Source organism: Populus euphratica, unplaced genomic scaffold, assembly GCF_000495115.2.
Source record: "Populus euphratica unplaced genomic scaffold, PopEup_1.0 scaffold268.1, whole genome shotgun sequence".
In the NCBI taxonomy this organism is placed as follows: domain Eukaryota; kingdom Viridiplantae; phylum Streptophyta; class Magnoliopsida; order Malpighiales; family Salicaceae; genus Populus; species Populus euphratica.
In genome coordinates this window covers 476,417-494,263 of record NW_011500025.1, presented here as the reverse complement: position 1 = coordinate 494,263, position 17,847 = coordinate 476,417, and the positions used below count along the sequence as shown (strand labels likewise).

General features: G+C 33.6%; 1 protein-coding gene and 1 long non-coding RNA gene across 4 annotated transcripts; one reads left to right on the top strand and one right to left on the bottom strand.

The window, feature by feature from the left end:
- Positions 1-4,078: 4,078 nt before the first annotated feature.
- Positions 4,079-15,206, bottom strand: LOC105142143 (pumilio homolog 6, chloroplastic-like). 3 transcript variants are annotated; one of them, XM_011049647.1, is made up of 11 exons: positions 14,970-15,206; positions 13,239-13,916; positions 12,427-12,577; positions 11,168-12,344; positions 10,926-11,067; positions 10,722-10,829; positions 8,025-8,237; positions 7,799-7,909; positions 6,867-7,061; positions 5,478-5,649; positions 4,079-4,474 (listed from the first exon to the last, which is right to left on the bottom strand). In XM_011049647.1, the coding sequence occupies exons 2-11, from the start codon at positions 13,839-13,841 to the stop codon at positions 4,437-4,439; spliced, it is 2,910 nt and encodes a 969-aa protein (XP_011047949.1). In that variant the 5' UTR covers positions 13,842-13,916; positions 14,970-15,206; the 3' UTR covers positions 4,079-4,436. The 3 variants fall into 3 exon arrangements, with proteins under 3 accessions (XP_011047949.1, XP_011047950.1, XP_011047948.1); XM_011049648.1 differs by having other exon boundaries at positions 4,079-4,588; positions 13,239-13,831; positions 14,970-15,064; XM_011049646.1 differs by having other exon boundaries at positions 13,239-13,831; positions 14,970-15,064.
- LOC105142142 (uncharacterized) lies at positions 5,656-6,600 on the top strand. Its single transcript, XR_845512.1, has 2 exons — positions 5,656-5,744; positions 5,780-6,600. It is a non-coding gene; the product is annotated as an uncharacterized LOC105142142 (long non-coding RNA).
- Positions 15,207-17,847: the final 2,641 nt, after the last annotated feature.

Here is a 17,847-nt window from a genome sequence, read left to right as displayed (position 1 = left end):
TGTTGACACGTGGTAATGAAAAAGAAGCCTTTGAAAATTGTTTTGAAATAAAAACGACATGGTTTTTACATTGGCTCGCCCTAAAACTTCAAAACGACGTCGTTTTAATAAAAAAATAAATAAAAATCAACGGGTTTTTAACCGGGTTTTGCCGGATCGACCGGGTTTCCAGGTCGGGCGGGGCACGCCGGGTCATAGCTTACCTTATTTTTTCATCAACCCGGCCCGGTTCCAGCCCCGGGTTGACCGGGTCCCGGGTCAACCTGTCGGGTCGGGCCGGGTTTTAAAACTATGACATGAAGCATTAGTTAAAAAAACCCGTGTTGTGGGTTGCAAGCGGGTGTGTTGACACGTGGTAATAAAAAAAAAAAACCTTTGAAAATTGTTTTGAAATAAAAATGATATGGTTTTTACATTGGCTCGCCCTAAAACCTGGCCTTGAATCATGAGGTTGATTCACCAATTTAAGTTATTTATTAAGAAATACTCTAAAACATGCTAGGGAAATATTGCTTTTCATGTGTTCACCCATAAATAAATCACTTGGAATGCTATAATTAAACCATGTTTATTAAGTAATAACAAGATTTAAAGATAGGAGGTAAAAATAAAGACAGGAAAAAAAATTGTTTTTCTTAATTTTGAGTTAAATATACATTTTGGCTTTTTAACTTTTTAAATTATAAACTTTTAATTTTTATCAATTTACAATATTCAATTTTTATCTCAAATTTTATTTTTTTATGATTAAAGAAAAAAAAAGTTTATTGGATTCTAGTTATAAAAAAAAAATCTCGGTTAAAATTAATTACAGCAGTAAAAATATGTGATTTTGATTTCAATAAATTCTTCTTTATAGGAAATGTTTTCGTAATATGTTTTTTTCTTAAACTTGCTTGAAATGATATATTTAAACACGAAAAAAATTTAGTTCTAGATTAATTATGGATTTTAGAGCTAATTTTCTAATTATTAGGGTAATAGATATATTTTATAAGATATTTAAAGTTTGTTTCTGCGTTTCAAACGTTTTTGAAAAAATTCAAAAGTGCTTCTAAAAAAATTTGAAATTTTTTATTTTTTTATTAACTTTAAATTAATATATTTTTAATATTTTCAAATCATTTTGATATGCTGATGTCAAAAATAATTTTTAAAAAATAAAAAAACATCGTTGCCATGCATTTTAACACGAAAAACTATTTGAAAAGCAACAACAACCACGCTTCTAAACAGACTCTTAGTAAGACCCATGACCAAAACTCGTGTTTCCGGTAAAAATATGTGATTTTGATTTTAATAAATTCTTTTTTATAGGAAATGTTTTTGTAATATGTTTTTTTTTTAAACTTGCTTGAAATGATATATTTGAACACGAAAAAAATTTAGTTCTAGATTAATTATGGATTTTAGAGCTAATTTTCTAATTATTAGGGTAATAGATATATTTTATAAGATATTTAAAGTTTTTTTGTATCAAAATATAATTTCAGATTAAGAGAAACAAACCAATCTGATTTCCAATGACAAGAGATTGTTGGAATTTAGGTAATGCAAAAATTAATGTCTATTTTAAATAAAAAATTATAAAAAAAACCTATTGAACTTAATTGAGTCAAAGAGCACAAATTTAACTTGTTCACTTTAATTGGGTATAAATTGGGCTTGATAATTTTGTTGCAAACAATTATTGATTGATTTAATTAGATATATATATATATATATATATATATTTTTTTTTTTTTTTTTAGAATTTTTTTATTTACAAAACTATATCATAAAAATCTGTAAAGCATGAGTCAAATAGCGAATAAAAACTATAATGTAAAAGCCATTGCATTTGATTTAGTTAAAAAAATGTTTATTTGATCATAAACATTTTTTTTTCTAATTTTGGATAACCTCGAACAAAGGGGGTTATCGCTGATGAACAGACCATTTTTTATCCATAACACAGTGCATGGGATTTATTTATAATTTTTTTATCTAATTATTTCTAACTATCATTTACAGTGGCATCTGTGATCCAATCATTGATCCCTTGTATACTGTGATAACTACAATGCTTTTTACCGATTTTAAAGAGATAAATATATAAAAATAATTGTATTAATAAAATAATTTTATATAATTTCTTTTAAAAACAAGAATACAACTCTTTATTCCTACTGTGTCTTTTTACTTGAGACAGGAACCAACCAACCATTATCACAGCTCTATCTATTTTTATGTTTTAATTTTTTTTAAAAAATAAATTATTTTATTTACTTCAAATTAGATTTTTTTAGTATTTTTAAATTATTTTGATGTGTTAATATTAAAAATAAATTTTTAAAAATAAAAAAAATATTATTTTAATATATTTCTAAATAAAAAACAATTTATCTAATATAAAATTAAGCAAATAATATCATACTCAAGGTAACACCCTTTGCTACCCCAAAATCAATGTTCAAACAATCCTGAAAAGATGTCTATAAAAGGAGCATGAGAATTAAAACATTTAATATTTTTATAATTCACATATACAGGAGTGCAGTAGAGATGTGTAATGAGCACTAACTGGTAAATTTATCTGCTACACAAAGCTCTCACATCTTGAGAATCCATGAAAATGGACAAGCTTTAGTTATCATAAAATCTTCTTGCAGCTTGATGAAATAAAGCAGCTGGGCAGAGAGGAGTAGTCAATACAAAAGAGACAAATTAATGAAAGCATGTCTGCAATTCTAGTTCATAGTTCAAGTGGTGAGGTAAGTGATTAAACATTTTATCCTCCAATAATTAAGGACTGTCGTCATCCTTTCATGTTTTCAGCTATGATATTGGAATTTCAGGCCTGTCATTGTCTACCGTAAAGCTCTTCACAGTATGGTTTTCCAAACCTTTTCAAGGTTTAATCCTTTTCTTCGTAACTACTGCCTAGTGGTGAAATCACCATGATTTTAAGCAACTTTTGATCAAAAAAATGCGATTTAGTAACACAATCATCACAAATTACACGCACCCCACCAACAATCATCAGTGAAAGACCACTAAAATGAAACTGCGAGGACTACAAAGAAACTTGTTAATAAATGCATACCTTGTCCCTGAATCCCTTGTTGATCTGTGGAGACCCTATACAAGGATTCTCAACATCACCATGCAAAGATTCTTCTCTCTCTTTCAAAAGGAAACAAATGCAATTCAGAAACAAAAAAAAACCTGCAAAAATTAGAGAGAGAAATAACTAAAATTCAATTTCAAGTCTAATTCTTAAAAAAAAAAAAATTCTCAGCAATCAGACCGCCAGATCTAAAGATTCAACACCCACTACTCCTCATACACTTACCGAGCCCGAAACTCGTACATGGTAATTAACAAAAAGAAAATTAATTAGATTCATGAAAAATAAAGGCCAAGTTGAGCAAAAGTGTAGATCCAAACTTGCGAAAACTTGGGCCTTACCAAATTTTTAGCTTCCACAACCCAACATTGATTTTATAGTTTTAAAACCCGGTCCGGCCTGACAAGTTGACCCGGGACTGGAACTAGGCCGGGTTGATGAAAAAATAAAGTAAGCTATGACCCGGCGTGACCCGGCTGACCCGGCGGATTGACCCGGAAACCCGGTCGATCCGGCAAAACCCGGTGGTAACCTGTTGATTTTTATTTATTTTTTATTAAAACGACGTCGTTTTGAATTTTTTTTAAAATAAAAATTGGCCCGGCTGACCCGGTCAAAACCCGGAACCCGGGCCTTGGACCGGGTCAGCCACCGGGCCGGGTTTAAAAACTATGATTGATTCTTTGATTAGTTCACAGGAGAGCAAGGTTCTTTTGTTCTTGTAGGTAGCAAATTCGGCGGTAATAAAAAAGAGCAAAAATTTAGCAAAACCATGTAAAAGCTGCTTCTCAAAAGCTGAATTCATAACTTATTTATTGGTAAGACCCATGACCAAAACTCGTGTTTCATTTTGTAACCAAATGAGATAAAATTGTGGTTGAATAGAAAAGTTAAAGCTATCACATTGTCAAATCGCATTGTCAGAGGGGCTCTTAATTTATTTAATGAACGCATTCGCAGAGCCTATTGACAGGGAAACCTTTTGGAAGACGGCTTTTCCTATTGACATGCATGGCTTCCAATGCAGTACAAAAGGACACATTGTATTTGTATAGCCTCTCCTACCTTATAAAGAAAAGCCATTTACCAAACAAACCCATCAAACGATTTTACAGAATTAGCTATCAAGGAGCTTTTCATTCCCTTTGAATCTGTGTTGCAATCAAAACTGTTATCCTACTGTTGCTCCTTTCGTTTGGGTCCAAATAGTTGAGCTACACAACATATGTACAAACCATTCCGTGGCACATGCATATTTACTGACTTTACAATTCCAATCTGGTAATTGATGGTGGAAGCTTTCTGTGGCAGTCATGTATTAACATGATCAAGACAAAGGATGCTTGCATGATTTGGTTGTTATTCCTGCACATGTTGTAATAATGGGATTAGCTGCGAGGCTTTCCAAATGTTGCGGCTGCGCTAGCAATTGACAGGCCACACCAGTGGATCCACATCATGATCATGATGTTTGATTCTCTGCATAGAGTTTAAGTGTAGAAGAGTGAAAGCAGGGACAACAAAGCCTCGATCCCAACTAGTTTGGGATCGGTTTCACAGAAGCAAATTTCAATTGATCAAAGAACACTACTAATTTTTTAGTTCCAACTACCAATGAATGAGGAGCATCAATAACCACTATCCGTGATTAAAATAAAGACGAAGTTGAAACCAGCATGAAAATCATCATAATAATTTTCAAAACCAATCCTATACAATCCAGTCATAAAAAACCTAACCCTCTATCAACCTGGACGATATCTCAACTGAAAGGGTGTATTAATTAATGCTTCCTCTCACAGACCAGATAAATAGACCATGAGGTCCATACATAGTTAAAATCGTGTGTTCATCCAGCTTGATATTGTAATTCTCATAAAGCAAAGAGGAAGATATAAGAGGAAGTTCAAGTTGAGATCCCCCCACTTTAGTCATTCCAGGAATTGAATTCCTAAGATGGCTTTGAATGGTTTTGACATAGAAAGATTACCAAGTCTATGCACCAAACTCCATTTCAGGAATGATGTGATTTTCCAGCACAGGTACATAAGAATTCCAATCATATTTGTTACTTTTTATGGAATTACAAGTTCCTCAATTTCCTACTAAGTTACCACTTTACTACTGTACCCAGACTGCTAAACAGCTGTCTTCAATAAAACTTCAAGCTAGAATTCATTTGTCCTTTTTTTTTCAGACTAGTAGCACCCAACTAGACATTGGGAGCTGGACAAAGATGCGATCAAATGAAACCTTCAGTCAAGCAACTAAGGTCTAAGGGGTCCTCCTTACATCCATTTTACAATATATAGTGAAGCAATATTAAATTTCAAATATATGCAGGGTTAGTGAAATTGAAAAGCATTACCTTCCCCATATTGCTGTTCGAATCTAGCAACAATGTGCTTCCCATAAGTATATTTCTTCAGAGCATGCACATGTGTTCTTATTCGATTAAGCAACATTGCCCGCTGAATATCAGTACAGGTGTCAAGAATCTTTTGGACCACATAATTTGCGTATTGGTCCTTCATCATTGTCTAAAATATAGCAACAGAGAAAAATATTGAGTGGAATAATACTGGCTCAACATCATATAGCTGCAAAGTTTGTCTGATCTAAAATAAAACAATTCATTTAGAACCCCTTCAAAAATTAATTGAGTAAGACAATGCAATCCCATAAAGAAATGCAAATTTCAACCCTCAGATTGAAATTGCCCAAGAGATTGAAGATATTGGCAAGCATGCAAGGGCAGCATTATAATAATAAAATCACCCCCTTTCTTTACTCATTTGCCCACATAATCTCAATATTTGGGCAAGAAACCCTAATGACATGACATGTTGGAGCTAAGTTGGGTTGACTCTCATATGAGACAGAAATAAGATGTGAGCTAATTTTACAGTTGATAATAGAACACCGTCATTTATCAGACAATAAGAATGAACAGAGAAATCCTAAAACATGCTACAATTTTCATTCTTGGTAGCATTGAAAGTTTATGAAGAGAAATAAGATGTGAGCTAATTTGACAGTTGATAATAGAACACCGTCATATATCAGACAAAAAAAAATGAACAGAGAAATCCTAGAACATGCTACGATTTTCATCCTAGGTAGCATTGAAAGTTTATGAAGAGAAATGGCACGGTATAATAGTCTAACTGGAACAACTTCATTCGAAGGATTCAAAGCTTGATATCATGATCACTGCATCACAAGGGAGTTGTGCACCTCACACTGAAACCCCAACATAATAAAAATATATCTTCTGGACACTATAAAACATGATTTAAATGAAGTTTGAAATAATAGAGAGAAACTATGTTTGTTTATGAGCTTCAAGTCTAGAAACAGCATTTTTCTTTCCACTGTCAATTTAGAATTGCTGGTGCAGGTAATAGCATTGCTTCCCCTTCACCTTTGATGCATGTCAGGCACATAAGAGTTCCACTTGTTTACAACATACATACATATATATATGTATACATACATACATACATACATATATATATAAACAGCACACATGAACATGCACCAGGCATCAGATTTAGAAGTTGAAAGTAGTGAATTTTGGCAACTTGTGTTGGTGATAAAAAGCAGCTGCTAATATGCATTCTGTAAGTCAGTTTTCAGAAATCCCACAAATTTTAGTTTTGTAATTATTCACAGAACGACTAAATAAGCCATGTGTTAGAGAGGTGGATGTGATTAAGGATTTCAATCCAAATTAAAAAAGCTTCATTAGACTCACCAATAGATTATCGTTTCCTTCATTCTGCCCAAGAATCTCTTGAATTATTATTTCCCGCTCAGTGGCACCACCATATTCCAAACATTTCTCTACAACATTGGACCCAAACTTATGCTGGCTGAGTAGAACAATATGCCCTGACAATTTGCTAATAATCCGGTATCTTTCAGGAGGTTTCCCCATCTCCAATACATGCTGTTAAGAATACATGCATCACTATTTATACAACAATTGAAACAAGGAATTCACATCCAATAAGGTAAAAACCCACTGGATAATTTGGCATCTTTCATGGAATTCATTGTAAATTCACATCACCATTAAGCAACTGAAACATGGAAATCACATTGAATACAAAATGGGAGGAAGGTTTAAGCTGACTTCCATCCTTCAATTGGATAATTGCATCCAAGTCAGAGTGCTCCATGGAATTCCTGACTTCCATCCTTCAATTGGATAATTGCATCCAGGTCAGAGTGCTCCATGGAATTCCTATCTTTCAACAAGGATAAATCCTATTCTTACCACTCTGAATGCAGATCTATCTTTCAAGGAATGAGATCTACCTTTCTGAGATTAAGCATTGGGAATTGATGTGGCTCACAATTTCTTTCCTAGTATGAGCAAGCATGCACCATTAACAGCATGAATGCACAATACACTGCAGGAGAAAGTGCCAGGTACGCACATGACACATTACCTGCATAGAGATCTTATTCCTCCTCCTCCAGGCTTAAATAATAGTCCCCTTCCCTTGTTAACAATCTCCGTCCCCCAAAAGTTACCAAACAAAATTAATCATCACTAGATCAACTATCAGACCATCTCACTTTATACCAAACCAAGTCAAGCTAAGCATAAAGAACATTTACAGGAAGAATCAATTGTTTGCTACAAATTTCAAGGTGATACAGCACAAAAGAAACACTAACCTGAGTCACATAATTTCCATACTGGTCCTGAGCAAGAATGAGGACAGACTCCAAGATCTCATTCACTATGAACTCACATTGCGGCTCATATGCACAATGCTCTAGAACTCTCTGCAATAAACCAAATGCATCAGTGTTTCATGACAATGTTCCTGCAGCCAACCAAAGGCGGGATAGGAAAAGGAAAGCAAGAAAGCTTCCAACGCACCAGTCAAGCCTAACATACCTGTATGACACGACAACCATAGGGATGCATGGAAAGTGTTGCAACTTCACCACAGAAGGCTGAGAATATGAATCCAATTTTTTCTGCTGGAACACTCTCAATGCACTTCTGTATGACATGATTACCATTCTGATCACGTACACATTTCATAACATGTCCATCCAATTCAAGGACAAGCTGTGCTTTTTGATCAAGCTCGATTACATCAAGTGCCTAAGAAACATCACAGGATCAAAATCAATGTCAATTCCAATATAACAAGGAGGAGGAGTTTATTTTATGAATAGGTAACAATATCCAATCTCAATAATGCACCAGATAAAGAAAAAAAAAAGAACAATATCCATCATTCAAACAAACCTCCACAACATCCATTTGACTATATGTGAGCAATATTCACTTTTCAGCACAGTGACCGCACATCAAACCCTTACAGCTACAGTCATAGGAAAAACCCTAAATTCTTAAAAACTCCCCCCGTCTCCTATTGGGTCAGGCAAAATTGGGTTTTTTAGGTTGGTTGTTGGTTCAGGTAGGATATCCATTTAATCAGACACTCAGATTGATCCACAATTCTAAGAATCACACCGATACTTTGTATTTGAAGGCAAGGCCTAGAACGGCAGGATGATCATTTTTAGGCCCACAGCTGACAGAGTGGACAGTTGGAATCTCGCAGGCCATTAGCAAGGCACTGGAATACATAAGACCTAATACTCTGTAAAGTCACGATATTTTTTTAAATAAAATTATTTGAAAAACTATTTGCTTAAATTAAATTATTTCTCAAATGGTTATTTAATTTATCAGATGCTCAGTCTAACAGAAATATAAAGGTAAACATCTCGCGATGAGTCTCGGAGATTATGCAAAAAGACCCTCTTGATTCCTACAGACACAAGTAAAAAAATACTTCATGCTAGGTTTGATGTGGGATCAATACTGAAGCAGTACCCAACACCCAATACCAATAAGAATCCCAGTGTTCCTATTCCTATTCAGTACTGATACCCTGTTTACAAATGTCCACACAATCATGTCCCCAAAGAATGTTGGCAGTCTGGCATTAGGTCTTTAAGCCCTTTGAAAAATGGGGATTCTTGTTGGCTGACAAAAATGGAATGGGGCCTCTATAGAGATAAAAACCCAATCTAACTAAATGCCAACCCAAATCACATATTCCCATGCACCACCATCTCAGGAAACTGCCAGGAGGCTCAGGGCAGACTTCTGTAGGCTACCTATAGCAAGGATGAAGAGAAATGGAAGACAAGATGCTCTCCTTTTAAGTCAAAAAACAAAACTAATGTGATTACAACAACAAATGACCGAAGTATAAGTTGTTGTCTTGAATAGGCAGATATTCAATATTGGTGCAAATGCAAACCTGACAATCATGCTGATCTTGCAATTAATTGAATACAAAATTATCTACCTTAACACATAACAGTTAAACCCAGCTTAACCTAAGTGTTGCAGAATTTTAGGAACAACAAACAAACGACCAATCATAGTTGCCATGCAAGTTAACTCATATAACCATATTGAGAACACAACGAAATGGCTTGAGTTTCACTGAAGATATGATATCGTACCGTCATTGACAATTTAACCAAATTCCAGAACGTCTCAATATCTGTAGCCTTTTCTCTTGGACTCACTCAGATGACAATTATAACCATTAGAATATCTACAACCTAACTTTATGAAATTTCCACAGCACGTACCTAAATAATTTAATAGTCCATTCAGGATTAACATTTTCCTTCCCTTTACCCCCCCTTTTTTTTTGTTTACTTTTACACATTCAATGACACAAGAGGAACATCGAGTAAGCAACTAGCTTGAAAAAGAACTCAATCAAATACACTTTAATCTAAATGAGTGAGAGTATAAGACTGGAAATATTAGATTTAGATCAAAAGCATACGAGTACGGAAATATTAGGTGTAGATCAAAAGCCTTCCAGAAGTTCCTCTACGTAAGCCATTCTTACACTTAGGGAGAGATATGGTAAAATGTTCCAATGGAAAAAAAAAAAAAACAGCCTGGTAACAAGACTTACAGTCAGAAATCCCAAGTAATTAGGGTTGTTAAGCAAGTTTCAGCTTAGCCAATACGTGATAGCAACATTAACTTGAAAGTAAAACCATAAGAAACTTTGCCAGTTTCAAACATATCCCATTAATCAAAACACAGAACTTTAACCTTTCACTGACTGGATGCATTCCCAAGCCTGTGAAAATAACCAGTTACACACTGGAATTTGCAAGTAATCTACATCAGATGGCAATAGAGATAACCACAAATTTGCAGGACGAAAGACTCTACCAGCAATTTGACAAATAAGCAAGAATTGCTTGCTTACAAAAACTAATAATTAGTGAAGTAGAGGCAAAAAATAAAAATAAAAAGAGTGCCTCTAGAGCAAACCCTAAGTGCACCTAGGAGAAGGGGCTTTAACTAGAGCATGAAAAAGGTTTTCTCCTTGGACAAGAATCTAGTGCTACTTGAGTAAACAAAAGTTGGTAAAAAAAACAGTGAAACATCCTATAACTATTGCCACAAGTTGTATATAGAATGATTATGCATTTGTTTTCCTTTTGTGCAAGCAGTAAACCATGGACACAGAATAAGAAAATACTACATGCTTGTGAGGAACACGTGATAGCAATGTGCCACAAGAATCACAAATACCTTTTGGATTACCCGACAGCCATACATCTGCAAACTTAGATGCAAAATTTGACCAGTCAGCTGATTAGCAAGTTCCTTCCTCTGCTCCATGCTTCCACACTCAAAAACCTGAAAGTAAACAAAAGGAAAACGACACTAAGACAATCAACATAGCCAGTAAGTGGTGAACATGACACCAAAAAATTGCATGTTTTAAGTACTCACTTTCTGAATAAGATAATTTCCAAAAACATCAGTCATTAATTTGGAAGCATGTGGAAGAACTTCTTTAAATACCAATGCCTTCTCTTCAGCACTGCAATTCTCCAACTTCTGCTGAATAAATCGGCTACCATGTTGATCAGCACTGAAGTTCAAAAAGTCCTCATCATTCAACTTGTCAGCATAAAAAAAGAATAAAAGAAAGAATGAAAGAAAGAAAGAAAGAAAGCTCAGTAGGGACGTGCCTAAATTCAACAATATGCCCTACAATATCAGACAACTCAAATCTGTGGACTTTGCCAGATTTCAACTCCTCAAGAAAATTATGTATTTTAGGGTCATTAAAACTCTCTGGTCCTCTTTGACCTTGCCATCCAGAAAATACAGACGCATATCTACCACTTCCTGGTGGAAACCTCATTTCATTTCTCCCTCCAGAAAAACCAGTGCCGCCCACTGGGGATCCTGGCAAAACAGGGCTCGAAAGCGGTGATGAGGGGTACTGCAATATACCTATGTTTGGTGAGTTTCCAAAATAAGGACGATTCATTGCACGCCCTCGACCTCGATTAAGATCACTCACTCCACCTCTCTGGTGGTGTAGCAGTTTCAGGTCCTCCAAGCCAGCAGCAACCTCAGATCCTTTCTTTGATGCAGGAGCATGGTTTTGTCTCCAACTAGCACCACCTCCAGATGCCAACGGATCAAATTGACCAGACATATTATATGTTAGTCCATAAGGCTGTTGATAGTATTGCATATAAAGAGGATCAATAAATGAAGGTTGAACTACATATCCAAGCTGCCCATAGAACTTGTTATAATGTTGCACATCAGCTCCATGGGCAAGGCTTCCTTCGCTTGAAGACCCAGACATTCCAGCATTAAAGTTTGGACTCGCAGAGCCATCAAAAACCATTGAAACCATACCATGAGGGGGGTATCCTGCAACATACGGAGGAATCACAGTTGAATTCAGAGCATACCCCCCTATACCATATTGTGGAGCACATAATCCTGGAGCCTGAAGATTTGGGTAAAATGGATTTGGTGAAGTCATGTAGCCAGCTGTCCCATAAAGAGGAGGTGTGAACCCAAGCGACTGCAATACCGACTGCACCTCCGCTGAGAACATTGATGAGCCATGGAGAAGTTGATCCATATCAATGTGTGCAGAATTTACTCCTTGAGAACCCATTTGAGACTTGGCATTTTGAACTTGAAACGCATTGCTTGGCTGTTGGTGGACTTGGTGTTGCTGCACATGGCTCTGGTAGCTGTGATGCCACTGCTCTTGATATTTTTGCTCCTTGGAATTCTGAGGGCTAGATATATTAAGGTCCTTCCTTCTAGATTCAATAATGCCAACGTCTACCCTATTTAAAAATCCTTTGCTAAGAGGTGGTTTGGGTTGTGTGGTTCCTGTACAATTAAGAGACAATGAGCTTGTAATAGGCAGGATTGAGGGATCAGCATTCAATGATAGTCTTGACATTTTTCATACCTAGAATTGATGGAATGCCATTGGATGTGCTAGTGGTGGAATCATGCAAGGAACCGGAAAAAACATCTTGATCAGCTGCTTCATCTGTTGTTCCAGGGCTTAAGGAGAGAGACTGGTTATATACAGGAGATGGAGTACGGGGGAAATCCTCCTGCATATGTGAATCAATTATTAACACTTATAATAAAGTTATTCAAAAGGAGTAAAGGTATAATAAACAATCCCCTTTTTTTTATGCTGATGTTAAAACCAATAAGCAGCATGCTGCTCATAGGAATTACATTAAATTATGGATTTATTTTTTTATATTTCTTCAACCTTGTAGAATTAGGATTACTATTTTTACTCTTGTTTTGATTTAACTGGTGAAGATTTACAGTTAACATTACAAGCCAAAACAACTCTGGACTACAGTGGGGTAAATCCATGGTTAATTTTATCATAGAAAAGAAGGAAGCTAAAATTTGAAGTTAACAATGAAATAAATATATACATGAAATATATCCATGAAAGAATGGCACATAATAATGAAGAATGTGTTTGACATGCTCCAACACAGACGTAATGCAAAAAGAACAAAGCTAGAAGCAAGTAATGACACTGTTCTGTAAGTTCTGGAATTTACATGCTAAAACTAAGAACTCTCCCGTTTACATTGGAGTAATGAGGCAAAAAAAAATTAAGGGGAGCTATTTTAAGGCAGGGAGATTACATCTAAACACAACAGAACAGTAAATTATATAGTGAGGTATCCAAGCACAGTAATGAATAGTCAAATCAATGAACAAATTCCCATGAAAGAAAACAGCTACCTGAATTATATCAACCAAGCGTTTGGATTGCCCTGCCATTGGAGCAGCACCATCTCCAGACCAAAACCCATTTGTCGTGTTGGCTAAACTGTCTAAGGGGTCCTTGGGTGAGTGGTCATCCTCCAACTCTTCCTTGTGGGTAGAAAGTACTCCTTGCGACAAATGCAAGGAGTTTTTACTGTTGTCATCTATTGGAGCCAATCCCCAATTAGTGCCAAACTTAACAGCATGGCGTCCCGGATGCTGATTCTCCCTTGGGATGGGTGGTGTAGGAAGTCTAAGGTTTGGGCTAGCACCGGTACCATAATAAGATAGATATGACTGCTTCTCTGAATTGAAAGCTACAAGAGCATTGTTTGAACTCCCCAGCCTAGGATTAAGGTTGGAATTTTGCTGAGAAATGAGGTTGTTTATTGCGAAAAAGGAGCCTTCCATGTTTGGGGGTGCACTTCCACTTCGATTAGGGACTGCATCTCTCCCACTGCCACGGAATCTTTGAGCATTTCTAAGAAATCGCAAATCCTCCACTGCCATATTAGGAGTTGATGGAACAAAAGTTGCTGACTCATGGGAGGGCATTCTAAGTGGACTCTCTGTAGCCATATTGCTAAAATATTATTATTATTATTATGGTGTTCTTTCCTAATCAAGGAGTACCAAGATATCCCACATGGTTCCCTGGAAAATGCATCAATTTACCATGGTCATTAGCGATAAGAACTTGGCTATCTGGAGACTCACAAACACTATTTTGTAAAGAAAAATGAAGAATTGCATAAAACAACATGTCCAATCTTTGCAAGTAAAGCACAAGCAACTATGACAGTGACAGAAGGGAAACTCCTTCGGACGTTGAATTAAGAACTCCCATCGAACCACCATGACAACCATACTCAATTTGACTAATGATCAATCAAGATGTCTATAAGTTCAAACGGAAGCCATTCACCATGCATGTAGCTATAAAAAAAGCACAGTGAGAAAACAGCAAAAGAATCAGCAACATTGAGACTCTCTATTTGGTTGCTAAAACAAAAGCCAAACAAACAAGATAGGATAAAACATCAAAACAGCAGAACCAAACACTTTCACTCTAACCTGGTTGAAAAGAGTTCCTCACCATTCAAAATTTTGGAAAATAAAAACTTAGAAAACTTTTCTATCTTCTCACTCTCTTTCCTCATCAACAAAACAATAAAGGTATGGAACAGTACATTCTTCTTAAGCTGACATTACAAGTATCTCTATTAACCATAAAAAAAAAACACCCATTTCACATAAATTCAGACCAAAACTGAGTCCCGGTAACATCAAAAACTTGTAAAGAAAAATATTTTTGGATGAACAGAGAGAGAAACCAAGACCCTTTACATAGAGTTTTAAGAATGAAACTCCACCCATCAAAGAGTTGATGCATGACTCCCGTAAACTCTTTTCCTCCATGTACTTCAACATACTTGAGTAATTTTAAACACATTTAAATCTTAATGGAGTTGTATTAATTACCAATCATGTTTTCATAATCTTCTAGCTTAACAAAACTTGAATTGAAATCTAACTTAAACCACTAGATGGGATGATAATTTGTATGCAGTCATGAGGTTATCTAACAAGTTACACGCCAAAAAACAAGGTCAAACAACAGGAAGCCATAAGAGCAACTACTTCACAGAGTAAAGACAACAACTTTATTCGTCAAAACCCTAAATGAAACAGCAGGGACTCTCTTACCTGGCAAAGAAAGACTCATTCTTTAAAACCCTAGAACCGGAACAGATTCTTTCTTTTTCTTTCTAGAGAGAGAAGGAAAGAGTTTTGGGTTTTCACACACAAACACAGATAGAGAGAGATAGATAGAGAGCGAGAGAGAGAGCACGACTGGCTCCCAAACGAAAATTTGGCTTTAGTTAAGGGGACTTAAAAAACATACAAAACAAAAGAGGAAAAGAACAAGAAAAAAAGCAGAGACTGTGATGTGATGATGGCATAAGGAGGAAAAATGAGAAATCTTAGAGTGTAACAGTTACTTTATCCATTGTTTTAAAAGTTGCCACGCTGCAAGCAGGCCACTTGGCACACTCTGGTAGTCCGTTTTAAATGGAGATTCAGTATATTTTGAAATTTTTTATTTAAAATTAATTTTTAAATAATATTATTTTAATATATTTTTAAATAAACAATACTTCAAAAAATAACTATCATTACACTTTCAATTATTTCTTTATAAACATATTTATTTTTAAAAAAATTATTTTTAATTTAGTTTGATTCATGTCTTAAAAATAAATAAAAATTAAAATAACAATCATTGAATCACTAAATCAATTTAAAGATGCATTTCAACAGCTTTTTTTTTTAATGAAAAGGTTAGGATAAAAATTTAAAAAAATAAAATTTTATATTTTTAGAGAATAATAAATAAAAATTAAAATAATAATCATTGAATCACTAAATCAATTTAAATATGCATTTCAACAGCTTTTTTTTAATGAAAAGATTCGGATGAAAATTTAAAAAAAATAAAATTTTATATTTTTAGAGAAAAATTAAAATAAAATCCTTGTACCCATTAAGTTATCTAACTTGATAATGTCAGCATGCAGACTAATTGGAAGGGAAAAAATATATAGACCGAGAGTAGATTAGACTATACTTTAAATGTATGAATTATTAATTAATTTACTTTTCCAGTTCAATAAATACCATAACCCACATAAAAACACTATGTATATTTTTTATTGTAATTTAAGATATTTTTTTGCTTGATAATATATTAAAATGATTTATTTTATATTTTTTTATTGGTATATTAAAATTATAAAAAAATAATTCAATATTTTTATAAAACTAAAAATATTCTTAAAAAACATGTGATGATATAAAATACAAGTAAGAGCCCATCAGTACAGTTGAGGTTTTTGCTAAAATTGGGCATTGTTTATTTTGGGTGCGAAGACAAAGCAAGGACAAAACAAGGAGTGGAAAAGGAATCAGGCAGGAAGAGGACATATGACACGTGTGCGACACAGCAGTGACTTTGTCGAAGCCGATTCTTTGCGTAAAAAACGTGGTTGCCAAAAATAACATAAACCTTCCAAGTTATTGTTTATATCTTGGCAGTACGTGATTTTTAAAATATTTTTTATTTAAAAATAAATTAAAATAATAATTTTTTATTTTTAAAATTTGTTTTTGATATGAGTAAATTAAAATAATTAAAATATATAAAAAATTAATTTAACAAAAAAGGTTTTTAAGAAGCACAGCACAGCCTTAAAAAATAAACTGTCCGTAGAGAACCTCCTGGTGCTGCTACAGCAGGTGCTGGAGAAACGCGGTGGCTGTTGCTGCAATGCTGCGCCGGAGATGTGAATTTGAAAAGGTTGTGAGTAAATTGTGAAGGTATGGGAGAAGGTATGGGTGCTGCTATTTATTTATTATTGGAAATATAGAACATTAGAGTTTGGGATAGAAGTTCTTTTTTTAATTTTAAAATATTTAAAAGTATAGTTGTTGTTGTTTTTTAGGATATTTTTTATTTGAAAATATATTTAAATAATATTTTTTTATTTTTAAAAAATTATTTTTGATATCAACACATTAAAATGATCTAAAAACACCAAAAAAATATTAATTTGAAGTAAAGAAAAAATAAAAAATTTTAATTTTTTTCAAAAATATTTTTAAAATACAAAAAAAAAATTATCCCAATCCGAGTTAATTCAAAAAATATAATATTTTAGTTGAATTAATGTTTTGAACAAAAATTGAATGAGTTTTACGAGTTCAATTGAAGATTTGATCTATCAAGTATTCCAAGTTTGATTAAATTTATATCATTTCAATTTAAAAAATCTAATTTATAATTTTTGTAGTTGTTTAAAATTTTAAATTTAAGAATTTATATTTTTAATTATAATTTTAAAAAAATATATATTTAATTAAAACTATCAAGAAATAAATTTATGCTTACAAAAATAATAAAAAGCAAGTTATTTTAATTTATATAAAATCAAGGTTTAGAACTGAGGTTCAAAGTAAAAACAATTTAATTAAGTAAATGATTAAAAACTATTTAATTAACTAAATGATTTTATCTGTATGACTAGGAAAAAAATAAAAAATATTATATTATAAAAACAATCTCTTCAAATAAACAATTAACTTATTAATTCAGTATAATTCAAAGACTATGTGTTTAACTATTAATTAGAGTGAATTAGATTTTCTAGACTTCCAGTATTTTAAAAAAAAACAACAACTAAAATTAGGGTTACTAGATCATTGATGCTTTGGTATGCAAGCCAAGTCAAAAAATTTAACCCAAAAATTAGATGGGCACCGCTACTAGTGAGTTTTCCCGTAGAAAAAATAATTTAAATTGTGCGGTAGTTAACCTCATATAATCCCTTCAACATAGTAAATTTAAAAGTAATATAATTGAATAAAAAAAACAACAAAAAATAAATATTTAAAAAAACATGAATATAATAATAACTTAATAAAAGAAATGTTTAGATGTTAACTAGCCAAGCCCATATTATTTTGTGGGTTTGTATTTCTTTATAAAAAGCAATGTTTAGATGATATAAACATGTTTCACATAAAT